This window comes from Trichomycterus rosablanca, chromosome 2 (genome assembly GCF_030014385.1).
Source record: "Trichomycterus rosablanca isolate fTriRos1 chromosome 2, fTriRos1.hap1, whole genome shotgun sequence".
Taxonomy (NCBI): domain Eukaryota; kingdom Metazoa; phylum Chordata; class Actinopteri; order Siluriformes; family Trichomycteridae; genus Trichomycterus; species Trichomycterus rosablanca.
In genome coordinates this window covers 30015857-30030062 of record NC_085989.1, presented here as the reverse complement: position 1 = coordinate 30030062, position 14206 = coordinate 30015857, and the positions used below count along the sequence as shown (strand labels likewise).

At 39.6% G+C, this 14206-nt stretch overlaps 2 protein-coding genes and 1 non-coding gene across 4 annotated transcripts in view; 2 read left to right on the top strand and 1 right to left on the bottom strand.

The window, feature by feature from the left end:
* The first annotated feature begins 389 nt into the window (after positions 1–389).
* On the top strand, positions 390–9170 carry rp9 (RP9 pre-mRNA splicing factor). The gene is made up of 6 exons (XM_062990695.1): positions 390–637; positions 1953–1983; positions 4035–4164; positions 5274–5365; positions 6666–6727; positions 7858–9170. The coding sequence occupies exons 1-6, from the start codon at positions 498–500 to the stop codon at positions 8021–8023; spliced, it is 621 nt and encodes a 206-aa protein (XP_062846765.1). The 5' UTR covers positions 390–497; the 3' UTR covers positions 8024–9170.
* Positions 9171–9860: 690 nt separating this feature from the next.
* Positions 9861–10024, bottom strand: LOC134309494 (U1 spliceosomal RNA). Its single transcript, XR_010011207.1, has one exon. It is a non-coding gene; the product is annotated as a U1 spliceosomal RNA (small nuclear RNA).
* A 3158-nt stretch (positions 10025–13182) lies between these two features.
* The window catches only part of elmo1 (engulfment and cell motility 1 (ced-12 homolog, C. elegans)), a 124756-nt gene continuing 123732 nt past the window's right edge, over positions 13183–14206 (top strand). For both annotated transcript variants that reach the window (XM_063014171.1, XM_063014155.1), the window contains exon 1: positions 13183–13330. The gene's annotated coding sequence lies outside the window, so the exon portion shown is untranslated. The remainder of the gene's footprint in view (positions 13331–14206) is intronic.

The window sequence follows — 14206 nt, the reverse complement described above, 5'->3', positions numbered from 1 at the left end:
GGTCCACTGTAACTATTCAGAGAAGACATGTTTGGGCGACAACCGGAGTAGCTGGAGAACCTTCTCATTAACTGCCAACAATGACCTGAAACATCTTATATAAGCAGCCCTGTTTACATTCTTACAGTACTTAATAAAGATTCTCCTTGTGTCTCAATGGAAACACATTTTTAAAAAGTAAATATAATTGTAATACACTAACAGAGCAGCGAAACGGTTACTGCTGCCCTACTCTCAGTTTCATACGGCAAATAATAACAATAATAATGCTGTTAAAATAAACACATGTATGTTTTAAGATTAACAAAGCACTGAGATTATGTGCTTTCTAGCATGGGACTTTTACTGTGACCGGCCGTTTAGCCGGAAGCAAATGCCAGGCTACTTTCCTTTAGCTCAACTATAGCAGTATCAACATAATAAACTGTTTGTAAACATGCTGTTGTAAACGGTGCATTATTAAACATTCAGTAAGTTTAAACAGTAAAGCGAGCGCTATGTCGGACAGAAAGCGACGAAGAGAGGAGAAGAGAGAAAAAACTAAAGAGAAAGTGTATAAAGATGAGGAGCAGAACTACAGCATTCACACTGCTAAAGTCAGTCTGGAGGCGCAGAAACTCAAACATGTCGAGACGTTGTAAGTTCATCGGTAACATGTATTTATAACACTTACGGACAGATAGATCATTCTCTTAGTGTCGGGGTTAAATGAGCTAGCGATTATTCGATTAATTTCAGTGCAAAACGCTGGGAAGCGAGCTAACAAATGCACTGCAGTGTTCATGGGTGAATCAGTTATGAGGTTTATAAACTGTAAAAATAGGTTTTATTTTTCTGATTTCGACAGTATTTTACAGTACACAGAAAGACCTGCCTGATCAGCCATAACATTAAAACCACCTCCTTATTTCTACACACACTGTCCATGTATCAGCTCCACTCACCATATAGAAGCACTTTGTAGTTCTACAATTACTGACTGTAGTCCATCTGTTTCTCTACATACTTTTTTAGCCTGCTTTCAGCCTGTTTGTCAATGGTCAGGACCCCCACAGAGCAGGTATTATTTGGGTGTTGGGTCATTCTCAGCCCTGTGTGTGTTGTGCTGGTTGGTATGAGTGGATGAGACACAGCAGCGCTGCTGGAGTTTTTAAATACCGAGTCCACTCACTGTCCACTCTATTAGACATTTCTACCTAGTTGGTCCACCCTGTAGACGTAAAGTCAGAGACGATCGCTCATCTATTGCTGCTGTTTGAGTTGGTCATCTTCTAGACCTTCATCAGTCGTCACAGGACGCTACCTAGGCGCTGTTGGCTGGATAGGTTTTTGGTTGGTGGACAATTCTCAGTCCAGCAGTGACAATGAGGTGTTTAAAAACTCCATCAGCGCTGCTGTGTCTTATTCACTCATACCAGCACAACACACACTAACACACCACCACCATGTCAGTGTCACTGCAGTGCTGAGAATGATCCACCACCTAAATAATACCTGCTCTTTGGAGGTCCTGTGAGAGTCCTGACCATTAAAGAACAGCATGAAAGGGGGCTAACAAAGCATGCAGAGAAACAGATGGACTACACTCAGTAATTGTAGAACTACAAAGTGCTTCTATATGGTAAGTGGAGCTGATAAAATGGACAGTGTGTGTATATCGATTATCTAAATATTAAATATAAGATATAAATACTGTGTTACATTTTTACCTAGGACTGTTTTCTGTAATCTGTGTTAATTTAACATATTTAAGGGATTTAGTATCTTAAATGTTGTCACTGTGCTTGTGTAGACCAGTATGGAAAACAGGTTGGTACAGTAATAAAGTACTTATTCTTCAATACTTTTCCTCATCTGATCACAGATTTATTTTACCCAGTCAGTTAAAAATGAATCAAGATGATATGTCACGGCTCATACTAATATAATCTGTTTTTTTGTGTTTGTTTCAGCTATGAAAAACCTCCCCCAGGACTTATAAAGGTTTGCAACTGTCACTAATTACACTTTCTTGGATAACCAAATCTTTCCAATTCCTGCTACTATTGTAAATTATGTTATGTATACCAAATAACACATTTGTTTATTGTTTGTTTATTAGGATTTCAATGTCACGTTTTACACTTTGGTTACATTCATGACAGGAACAGTAGTTACTCATTACACAAGGTTCTTTAGTTCACAAGGTTATATCAAACACAGTCCTGGACAATTTTCAATCTCCAATTCACCTCACTTGCATGTCTTTGGACTGTTGGAGGAAACCGGAGCTCCCGGAGGAAACCCACGCAGACACGGGGAGAACATGCAAACTCCACACAGAAAGGTCCCCTGGGTATCGAACCCAGGACCTTCTTGCTGTGAGGCGTCAGTGCTACTTACTGAGCCACTGTGCCGCCCCAAATAACTAGATACTACTGTATATTTATATATATTAATACAATATTTCAATGTATTAACAATAGTCCATTAATATTAAAATAAGCTGAACCAAGATTATAACCAGATGTTTTGTTTTCCTTTACTATATGTCTAAATATTTGACATTTCAAGGATAAGAATTCATTCTATTTCTTCATGGCTCCACTGTTTGCAATTTGTTAGCAAAATTAAATTAAAACAGAATATTAGATATATAATGTATTGTAAAAATGTGTTGTAAGTATTGTGATATAGAATTGCAGTTATGCTATAACTATGGAAGTAACTTTGAGACTTCATTTGAATTTAAATGCTAATTCCACCACCTCTGAGACCCCAAGCTCTAGTGTTTCAAAGCTCAGCTGTGCTCTTAACCATCCGGGTGACCACACATACAGTACTTGACTGGCTTTGTCTGGAAGGCGGGCGAATGGGTTCCAAGTTCCTGCTGCATATGCGGCTTTTTTTGGCAGCCGAAGGCACTGCCATGAGGAATGGTTAAATTGCAGATAGTAGTGTGTGACAGCTGTCAGCGAATATGCTTAAGTTGAAGAGGGTGTGTGATAGTCCAAGGCTTTCCTCAGTCAGTATAGGGATGTGCAGCAGCAAAGGTAGTTACAATTGGGTGAATTGGACACAATACATCGGGGGGGAAAGGGGGAAAACTTTATCTCTGCAACAGCAACTTTTGCTGTCTGGGATACAGAGAGTCAGAGTCAGAGGGGTTTTATTGTCATTTCAGCTACATACAAGTACATATTGAAACGAAACAGCGTTCCTCTAGAGAGACAAATGCTGGGGGTTTCTTCCAGAACAGGGAACTTGAGTATATAAAAATTGGGACAGAGTAAAAAGGGGAAAAGAGCATGAGATTGGAGAGCAAGTGCACTGGGGAATACATGTGTTGCTATTTTTTCCCCCCAATTTTTCCTCCCTAATCTAGTCATGTCCAATCACCCCGATTGCATCATCTCTACTGATTCAACCCTTCACCGCTGACTGAGGACGCCTCTCAACTGACATACGCCCCCTCCGGCACGTACAGTCAGTACAGACTGCATTTTTTTACCTGCACGAGTCGAGTTCACACACCAGTCGGCACTGTGTACGGAGGGCCACACCCCCATCAGCATCATTCCTCAGCCCTATGCAGGCACCATCAGTCAGCCAGCAGGGGCCGCAGTTGCACCAGTTTGAGGATCTATGATCCGACTTTATCCCTAACCCTATGAACAACAGCCAATCGTTGTTCATGCTGCCGCCCAGCCCAGTCGGAAGGCAGAGCTGAGATTTGATACAATGTATTCGAAACTCCAACTCTGGTGTGTTAGCGTACTTTTACCGCTGCGCCACCTGAGCGGCCATAGATGTGTTGCTAATGCATTTTCATTATGGCAGAATCTAAATTGCTAATTGATGAAAAATTAAAAAAGCAAAGACATAATAAACCAAATACATTTTCTAATTAAAATTTAAAATGAAGTTCAGAAAATGCTTCCATAGCCCATCCCTACACATTAGGAAATGATGATCTGCTGTTTTTATTCCATGTTTATATCAGTTTGTTTTTTAAATATTCTCAGTAAAGTGAGCTTTATTAATGTTATGTTCAGGAAGACGATGAGAAACCAGAGGACTGTATACCCGTTGCTCCTGGTAATGAGCATGCCAGGGAATTCTTGGCTCATGCACCCACTAAAGGCTTGTGGATGCCTTTGGGCAAGGAGGTGAAAGTCATGCAGTGTGAGTAAACCACCACACATCTTTCTGTTAGTTCCTAACACGGAGTATATTTTTACCCGGTCATTTGTTATGTTTTTAGAAAGGCAATAATCACATGTTTACATAAAATATGTTTCAGTTATTCAGTTAAAAACAAAAAAAATAGTTGTGGGAATCATTAAAATGCTATGACTATATACACTGATCAACCATAACATTAAAACCACCTCCTTGTTTCTACACTAACTGTCCATTTTATCAGCTCCACTTACCATATAGAAGCACTTTGAAGTTCTACAATTACTGACTGTAGTCCATCTGTTTCTCTACATATCTTCTTAGCCTGCTTTCACCCTGTTCCTCAATGGTCACAGAGCAGGTAATATTTGGGTGTTGGATCATTCTCAGCCCTGCAGTGACAATGACATGGTGGTGGTGTGTTAGTGTGTGTTGTGCTGGTATGAGTGGATCAGACACAGCAGCACTGCTGGAGTTTTTAAATACCATGTCCACTCACTGTCCACTGGTCACTAGATGCTGCCCACAGGGCGCTGCTCGCTGGATATTTTTGGTTGGTGGACTATTCTCAGTCCAGCAGTGACAGTGAGGTGTTTAAAAACTCCAGTAGCACTGCTGTGTCTGATCCACTCATACCAGCACAACACACACTAACACACCAACACCATGTCAGTGTCACTGCAGTGCTGAGAATGATCCACCACCTAAATAATACCTGCTCTGTAATCCTGAGAGAGTCCTGACCATTGAAGAACAGCATGAAAGGGGGCTAACAAAGCATGCAGAGAAACAGATGGACAACAGTCAGTATATGGTATATGGTAAGTGGAGCTGATAAAATGGACAGTGAGTGTAGAAACAAGGAGGTGGTTTTAATGTTATGGCTGATCGGCGTGTAAGTATATTCTTATGTATATAATTTCAAATGTAGAAGCTGTTTCTTCTTACAACTCTATTGTTTGTAATTGTGACAAGTTGTGTGTTGTATGTGGAGTAGAATGCATATTACAGATGAAATACTTTATTAATACTTAATAAAATGTTAGGTTGACTATTAGGTTATAACTAATTCCTCTGAAGCTTTAGTTGTGACTGCATTGTGTGTATTTTAGGCTGGAGATGCAAGCGTTATGGCCACAGGACTGGTGACCGAGAATGCCCATTTTTCATCAAAGGAAACCAGAAACTAGAGCAGTTCAGAGTGGTAAGTTCCTCACCAGTGTCATTTTTCAGGTACCCTACAAATTGATCTTGGTTGCCAATAAAGCCTTTTGCCACATGGCATTAGAATCTTTCAGGCTTTTAGCATTTTTCAATAGCTCTCTAAGCGGCTGGACATCCAAACTAGTTATTTTACTAATTACATTATAATAATTATAAAGATTATAATAACTCACAGAAATTAAGTGACATGAAAACAAAATTGCTGCTTGCATAAATGTTCTATGACTCGGTTCATTCGGTTTATAGATTATATGGCCAAAAGTATGTGAGCACATCAAACATCAATTACAAAACCATGGGTATTCATGTAAATTAGGTCCCCTGTTGTTGGTAGGACAGCCTCCCCTCCGCTGGCAAAGCATTCTACTACATTTTGGGAGATTATTAGATCTCAGAACAATAGTGAGGTTTAACACTGATGTTTGGGCGATTATCCAATTTATCTTTAGTTTTTAACACTCCGAAACCATTCTAAATGGACCCGGCTTTTGCTCACAATATCAATGTATTGCTGAAACAGTAAAGGGCCTTCCTCAAACTGTTGCCACAATATACAGTAGAAACATTCAATGTCATTGTGTGCTGTAGCAGAGGTTCCTCTTAACTTGATCTAAGGATCCCAGCACTGTCTTTTCAAAACAGTTCAGACCATTACTCCCCATCCAACTTCGCTCTTGGTTTATCCATTTGGGTTGATACAGTTGCATGGAAAAATAGTTTTGTCCACATTTTTTCTATTTTTCTGGCCTGTAAAAGCTTCTCCTAAAGCACATTGACAGTTTTATCCAGAAATTCAATAAAAACATTTAATTTAAACAACAAATGCACTACAGATAATGTCAGTATTCATGACTGAAACTATAAGTGAAACATGAAACAATTTAATGGGACAAATATGCAAGATAATGTGTGCTTTATATTAACATATACTTCAACACTTGGCATTATACTTAGTGATTCTCGGCTCCTGTGTAGTTTCCCAGTCATAAAAAACACTCCATGAAGCTAATGACAAACTGCCAGTTCTTGAAGACTTATGCAGAACTTTAGAGAAGTCATTTCCAATGCTTCACAGTCGCACTTTTTGTGGTGATGTGTTCCAGGAGCAGTTTTTATGTAGTGAGTTTTGCAACCAAGAACAAAGGATTTGATTTATCTTAAAATCTTCACAGATGAGTCAGTAAATGGTTTTATAACAGTGTTAAGTCATGTGTTCATTTAAACACATTGCAGGCTACTTCTTTGAACTGTTTAAATCTGTATAATGTATTTGCTTGCAGGCACACGAAGACCCAATGTATGACATCATCAGGGAAAACAAACGAAATGAAAAAGAGACGAGGTAATTTCCTAGCACTGAGCAAAAATGTTGACTACTTAAGTTATGGTACTTTAACTTACTTCTGTACCCAAGTGACCCATCAGTCTGGACCACAAGGAGGTCAGTCTTGATGCCTGCACACTCTCACTACAAAGCCAAGCTATTGTACTCAGCAGGATGTGGCCTGGCATGGTCTTTCTGAAACATGCAGACATGTCCTTGATAAATGACATCTTCTAAATGGCTGCAAATGTTGCTCCAAAAACCTTGAACATAAATGGTGCCCTATAGAGGAATAGGGTACCCATGCTTTGCAACTACCACACCTCCATACCATGACAGAAGACTTTGAACTGTGGGACTTATTCCTTGTGCAATTTTTCCACAGTGATGAACCCGGTGCTTGGGTGGCACAGCGGTCTATTACACAAGCCCACCACTTCTGAGATCTGTGTTCAAAATCTTAATGGTGCTGCTGGGTTAGGGGGGAAACTGACAGAACTGCTTTTTTTTACTTTTTTTTGTAATCACATTACAGTGATTTTACTGGGTTACTTTAATGCATCTTTACATTTAAAAATTAACAATAAGAAGCATTTTTCTGCGTTAACCAACAACACTGAGCTGTTTTCCAAAAACAAAGTACATAATGATAATACATAGAAGTAATAATAATAATAATGTCGCTAATGTGCTCGGTAGGTGCAGAGAAGTGACGTTGTCTTATTTTATTAATGATTTGCAGCAGCGTGTCAGAAAACAAGGCATGGTTTATTAAAAGCCAGAGTTTAAAAAAAAACATTTGATAGGCTTTGGAACCAATGCAGCCATCTCAGCATGAAGAGAAACAAATCAATAGGGGAGAGGGGTAGGGGGCTGCTGCTGTGTGATTTCCCAGTATACAGGCCTCTTTGCTGAGGAACACTGACAAATCGAATGTTGAAAACAGTTTTTAATGTCCCACCCTTTACTAAATGCCTGTTACCCTATGTTTATGAAATCTTGGGGACTTGATAAAGAAAGTTTTATTGAATATGATGTTGGGGAAAGCATTATTAATAGCTTACGTGCATAGACAAGAGCTTTTCACTATGTAGTTGGTAGAATATGTGTACAGATTATACTGATTCTGTGCCACCTGTTTACCACAGGATCCAGCAGCTGCAGCAACTCCTGCTGGATACCACATCTGACTCGGATTCTAGTTCCTCATCAGACCACAAAAAGAAGAAGAAGAAAAAAGAAAAGAAGAAGAAAAAGAAGAAGCACAAGAAGAATAAAAAACAGAAGTCAAAGGGCAGCGATGACTCAGATTAGGGGAAGACCAGTATGTGTGTCTGTTGAGAGATGAGAGGAAATTATGTAAAAGCAGCTATTGAACATGAAGGGGTTATAAAGACTAGAAAGACTGGATTAGTCTTATATTTGATTCATAAAGGCTTTACCACATGAAAATAGAGTTTAAGCTTGTGACCTAAGTCACAAGTGTCATGTGACTGACTGGAGGTACCATCAAACTTGTTTTAATAGTGCTAAACTGTGACTACCCACTTTGTCTATGGTCATCTGTCATTTGTTTGCTCTCATTTGTCATGGTCATGTTAGAAAACCAGCCAGCTGGAAAAGCTAGCAACCAGATTCATTTTTAGTGGTCGCCACAGCAAATAATTCTGGTCTGCATGCCTGATTTGGCACAGTTTCTACCTAACACAATCCTTTTTATTTTATTTGGGCAGTGCTTAGGATAGTCGGTCATCCCCATGCCCCCAGTCGTGTCTGTGTAGACGTCCAACTGGCTGATAACACCATTGAGATTTGAACCTTGGGTCGCAATGGTAGTGGGATACCTAGTTGTACTGCTAAGTACCCCACGATCTCAATATATGTTTACAACTGTCAGTGTATAAATTGGCTAAAAGTGGAAGAAAAGCAATTCATTAGCATAATTTCCAATGGCTACGGAAGTTATTTTTGTACAATCTCTGTACTCTTGCTTTGTTCTGTATTGCTAACAAAAAAAGTGGGCATTAGAGACACCTTTGTTAGGCTAGTTACCCTTTGCCCTTCCTCCCAGCCTGCTGTTTTCCCCTTGTGCTGCTTAATAATACATGCAGGCCTTTATTTCCTGTCATTAGAGATTGGTCACTTATGCAACATCTCTGGCTGCTTCCAAATAGCTGGGTCAAACTCAACTGTCGTTGTGTATGCGCCTCAGGCTTTAGATTGTCTTTGCTTATAATTAAGTGAACTCTATTATGAAAAGATATTTTAATAAGCCTGGTCTGCTTTTGTGATTGTGCCATCTGCATGTTGTGTTCTTGGCATTAATTCTTTGTGCATTTTGATTTCCTTTCTTCTAAGCAATGTGTTTCTGTATATGATGCTTTACTTAAGTTATGGAAGGATTAATGCAAATATACATAATGTTCTGTACATTTGTATTTATAAACGGGAAGGTACATTAATAAACACATTTTCAGTGTTTCAGATCTGAGTATGATTCTTGTGAGAGGCTTATAGACTCTTAAACCTATTTGACCTCCCTGATCTGTCCATTGCTTCTGTAGCTCACAGCAGAGGGATGCGGACACAAATTTCAATACATTTTTTTGTACACAGAAGTGGAAAACTCGTTCAGTAAAAGCAATGTACAATGTAAGGGCTGCTGTTATATTCTGTCAATTTCGGACAATGTTGCAACTATTCACGGTCCAAGGGAGCTTAGGGTCTATGGGCATACCATATGGAACAGGACTGCATTGATCTGTTTCACTTGAAATGGCTGGCATCGGCTGTCATGAAGAAAACACATGCTAGTCCTTACTCGCAGCTTAATAACAGTTGTGGAATAGGTAAAATATAGTGGGAGGGAGGAAAATACAATTTTGATCATTGATCTTCTTACAGCTGTTGAGTGAATTTATTTATAGATTCTGTTTTTTTGTTTGTTACTTGGCCTAGTTAATGTAAGATGTATTTGAACTAAAATGGAAATAAAATAGCAGTGCCGGCATGATGTGGCAGGTCTGGCTTTCTCCCATCTCTCAAAACATGCAGAATGTGAGTTTTGTTACTTTATACTGCCCCTAGGTTAAATTGATTGATTGATTGATTGATTACTTTATTGATCCCGAAAAGGCAATTGCAGTTAAATCAGGGGAGAGTGCGAACACAGTCCACCACTATTCAAAATTATGCAGTTGAGATTCCCACATTTGGGGAATTCGCAGGGGTCAGCACAACCGGAGTGCAATGGCTTACCCTCACCCTGTGTGAACCACCTTCTTGATAATTCTCTCGCCCCTGCCACGTAGGTATTTAACTTACGTTTTTAAATTTAACTTATAGATTTATGTTTAGGTGAAAAGAGCTATTTGCCATTGTGTGCCATGCATTACACAATACAAGAGCACTTTAACTATGCAATGCCTTAGTTAAATTTAATATGCATAAGATATATAACAAAAAGAAAACCAATAAAGACAAGCCATTAAAATGAAGCCTTGGAATACCTTAATTTGTATTTAGAATAATTTGTATGCTTGTTTTTAATGCTGACCTGAAGCAAGTATGTCTCATGCTCCCAGCTCTCCCCACGCTGGCGCTGTTTTTGTGCTATCTCTATGGTTATCTGGCCTGAAGCATTGGACAAATGAGCAGCATTAGACACGTATGTGTATGTAGCTATTTTATCTGACTGGAGACAACAGTCTAAACCTCCTAATGTTCCTCACCAGAGAGACCACACATTTTTATTGAATCGTTTGGTGCTGAAAGCCAAGGTTTTAACTTTGGGATGGATGTGTAGTCGTGATTATGTCAGCACAAACTAAGCTGGGTCTGTATTTTTTTTTCATCACTACCACAAGATAAAAGTATTTAAAAATGTGAAACATATTTTGATACACTTTACCTTTTATTTAGTAAAAACAGTTTTCAGGTTCAGGACAATTTACAGTAATACAGTAAACATTTTTAATATGAATACACTATATGCTACATGGCTTTGCTATACTATATGCTACATGGCTTTGCTATATCTAGCTTTTCCAGAAATGCAGAATCATATGTAAAAAAAAAAGCATTTTAATAACAAGGGTGGCCCACTGGCCCAGTTGGTAGTGCTGTTGTCTTATAGTAAGAAAGGCTAGGGTTTAATTCTGCGGCCAAGGTCCTTTACATTGAAATGTACAAGTTTTTTCCTGTGTCCATATGGTTGTCCTAAAGGTCCTCTAGTTTCCTTACACAAGTTCAAAGGCATGCAGTCAGGCCTATTGGAGCTACTGAAAATTGCCCTAAGTGTGAGTGTCTGTGTCTGTCCTTTAATGGACTAGCGACCTGTCTGATTTCAGTTTGTACTGCATTTTTAGAAAGTGTTCCAACTTTTCTTGGAAAAGATGCTTGTAGTTTGTGATCATTCTTCAGTTACAAATATAAGAAATACAGTTTTATTTTATGATTTTATCTCATGAACTTTTTTTGTAAATATGTACTCATTCCTATTTAGAGGCCTGCAACAAAATTGGGACCACTGTTTTCCACTGCATCACCTTTTCTTTTACTAGCACACTGTAGGTGTTCTGAAAACATGACAAATCCTTTGGGTACGTGATTGCTAACAGCAGTGTAAATGATTACTTTTATTATTAGTCCTACGGTGTCATTTGTGTCATTTTGCCCTGTGTCACATGTTGAAACCTGTTGCAGTTATCAGGGTGACTATATATACACAGTATCTACTAGAACAATACATTTCATAAGGTAGACAATTAAATATCTTTTCTTTGTGTTGTTTTATTCCAATCTAGGTGAAAGTGAATTTATACATCACTGCTTTGTGATTTGATTTGCATTTAACGTAATGCCCCAAACAAGATCATAATCACAGTACACCCCCCCCCCCCCCATATCCGTATATGCTCAAAATGTTTAGCATAGTGTTACTTTAGGATCTGCCAGTGTTATCATCAGTTGTTAATATGACAGGAATTTTTTAGAAAGTTAAGGACCCCCTAAACCCCCCCCAACCCCACCCTTAATGTTTAATTCATGGGTAAGTCCTTGGTCCCAACCAGTGTTGCCAATCCTTGGGATTTTTCCCAAGATCTCAGGAAGGTTGCTGGTTCAAGACCACTGCCAGGTTGCCACTGTTGGGCCCTTGAGCAAGGCCCTTAACCCCTTGCTAAATGCCAAAAATGTGAATGTAAATGTAAGATCTTGAGATTTGGGGGATCGACTTGGGATTTGGGAATTTTGCCAAGTAATCTTGGGATTTGTAATTTGCAATTAAAATCTGCATGTAATTTTATTGTCTACAGTCTTAAATAAGGAATGACAAAGCGTAAAACTACTAAAAACCTTTGAATGTCAAAGCCATTTCTATGGCTAATCAGAGTAGACAGGACACTCTCTGGGTTTGAAAGACATATTAATACTGATAATGCAAGCCGTAGCCTAGTGGTTAAGGTACTGCACTAGTCAGAAGGTCGCTGGTTCAAGCCCCACCACTAGGTGCTGCTGTTGGGCTCTTGAGCAAGGCCCTTAACCCTCAGTTGCTCATTTACATTTACATTTTCAGCATTTAGCAGACGCTTTTATCCAAAGCGACTTACACAATGAGCGGAACACGATGAGCAATTGAGGGTTAAGGGCCTTGCTCAGGGACCCAACAGTGGCAACTTGGTGGTGGCGGGGCTTGAACCAGCAACCTTCTGTTTACTAGTCCAGTACCTTAACCACTGAGCTATCAGTGGCCCTCAGATTGTATACTGTAACTGTACTGTAAGTCGCTTTGGATAAAGGCGTCTGCTAAATGCTGAAAATGTAAATGTAATGATCGCGCTTTATCTTTGTCAGTTAAGAAGGGATTTTTGTTTTCGTGAATAATTGTGAAAATACGTTATAAATGTTCAATCTTCAAATCACAATTTTTGTCGTTTTCAGTTACTTGAGATTTTTGAGGCAAGACCTTGGGAATTCTTAAAATGGAGAGTGGGAACACTGGTCCCAACTCATTTGGTATTGACGTTTGTAAACAGGCCATGCCAGCTGTCTCTCAGTCCTGTAAAACACCTTCTTTGATCAAATACTTTGCACACATTTTTGTTTCACCATGTTCTCCAAATATTTCCACCTCATTTACATCAGTAAGAACAATGAGATTTTACCCAATGCAGCTTTAAGCCACATAAGACCAGAATGAATGAAAAGTGTTGGGCTTTGTCCAAAGCCGCATACTAGCGCTCTACGCAGTATTCTACAGCACTGAAACACGGTGTAAGAACACTACCCTATTTAGTAGACTAGTATGCGTGGTCTGTTTAGGGAGGGTGGGGATTTGTTGGCTTGTAATTGGCCGGTGCTGCACTCAGAGCTGAACCAACCAGCAGGCGGAGGAGGAAAGAGGAAGTGAAAGCATCGGCACTATCTATCAGTAAGTGTGTGTGAGCGAGTGAGTGTGTGTGGAGGAGAGAGAGAGAGAGCGAGAGAGAGAGGAGAAAGACGCGGATTGAGAGTAGAGAGCGAGAGAGAAAGAGAAAGAGAAAGGACGCTACTGCTGTTACTAACTCCATCATCAGGATCAGTTTCAGTAGTATAGAGGAGCAGCGCTTCCTCATCGTGCAGGTCAGTTCCTCACAATCACATCTGTACACTCCAGCTTTAGTGTGGTGATTTTTACAAACAGCGGTTCCAGCTCGTGTGTGTGTGTGTGTGTGTGTGTGTGTGTGTGTGTGTGTGTGTGTGTGTGTGTGTGTGTGTGTGTGTGAGTCAAACAGCTGAACAGCCAAAGCTGGTGCACGGAATGAACTCCTGCTGTGTTGAATGTACTCTCCGGTGTTTGTTTGCGTGTTTGTGGGTTATATAAAGGCTGTGGGTGTTCATGTGAATGTTGATGTTGATCACTCTTATGAGACTGAATGATCACACGCGTTTGTGTAGCTGTTTTGATCAAACTAGTGTTTGTACAGCTTTGTTCATGCTTTTGTTATTGCTATTGTTTTGGAATATTGAATAACCGTGTAGCTCCACAAGATTGATATTATTCCCATTCCACAGCGTTGGCACATTGCGACGTTATGCTTAAGTCAAGAACGCTTTAGTTCTTTTCATTATTCCCTTTTAACTACTGATTTATCTTGGTCATGGTCGTGGTGGACTGGGTGCGAGGCCGGGGACCCATACTTGCACATTCACTCACTCATTCGCACCCTAGGGGGAACTTGGAGCAGCCAATCTGCCTTTTGCATGTGAAACTTTTACAGACAGTGCCTACAAGCAAGCTTCAAACCTAAAACCAGGATGCTCTGAAGCACACACACCACCAGCTGTACCACTATGTACCCCATAATTCTTTATTCCTGTTAAATACTGTGCATTTACTTTATTTACTCAAATACTTACACAAGAGTATTCTCCAGAAAGGTTCGAAGTATGATTTCAGTGTTCCTCGTATAAAAGACCCATCTGTGAACTGCCATCTTCAGATCTCTCTAAAGATGT

What these genes read in the sequence shown, in the direction of transcription:
- rp9 (XM_062990695.1), top strand. Translation starts at nt 498, where the DNA reads ATGTCGGACAGAAAGCGACGAAGAGAGGAGAAGAGAGAAAAAACTAAA. An exon ending in CTCAAACATGTCGAGACGTT is followed by an intron (nt 638 to 1,952) that starts GTAAGTTCATCG and finishes TGTTTGTTTCAG; the next exon opens with CTATGAAAAACCTCCCCCAG. An exon ending in CTCCCCCAGGACTTATAAAG is followed by an intron (nt 1,984 to 4,034) that starts GTTTGCAACTGT and finishes TGTTATGTTCAG; the next exon opens with GAAGACGATGAGAAACCAGA.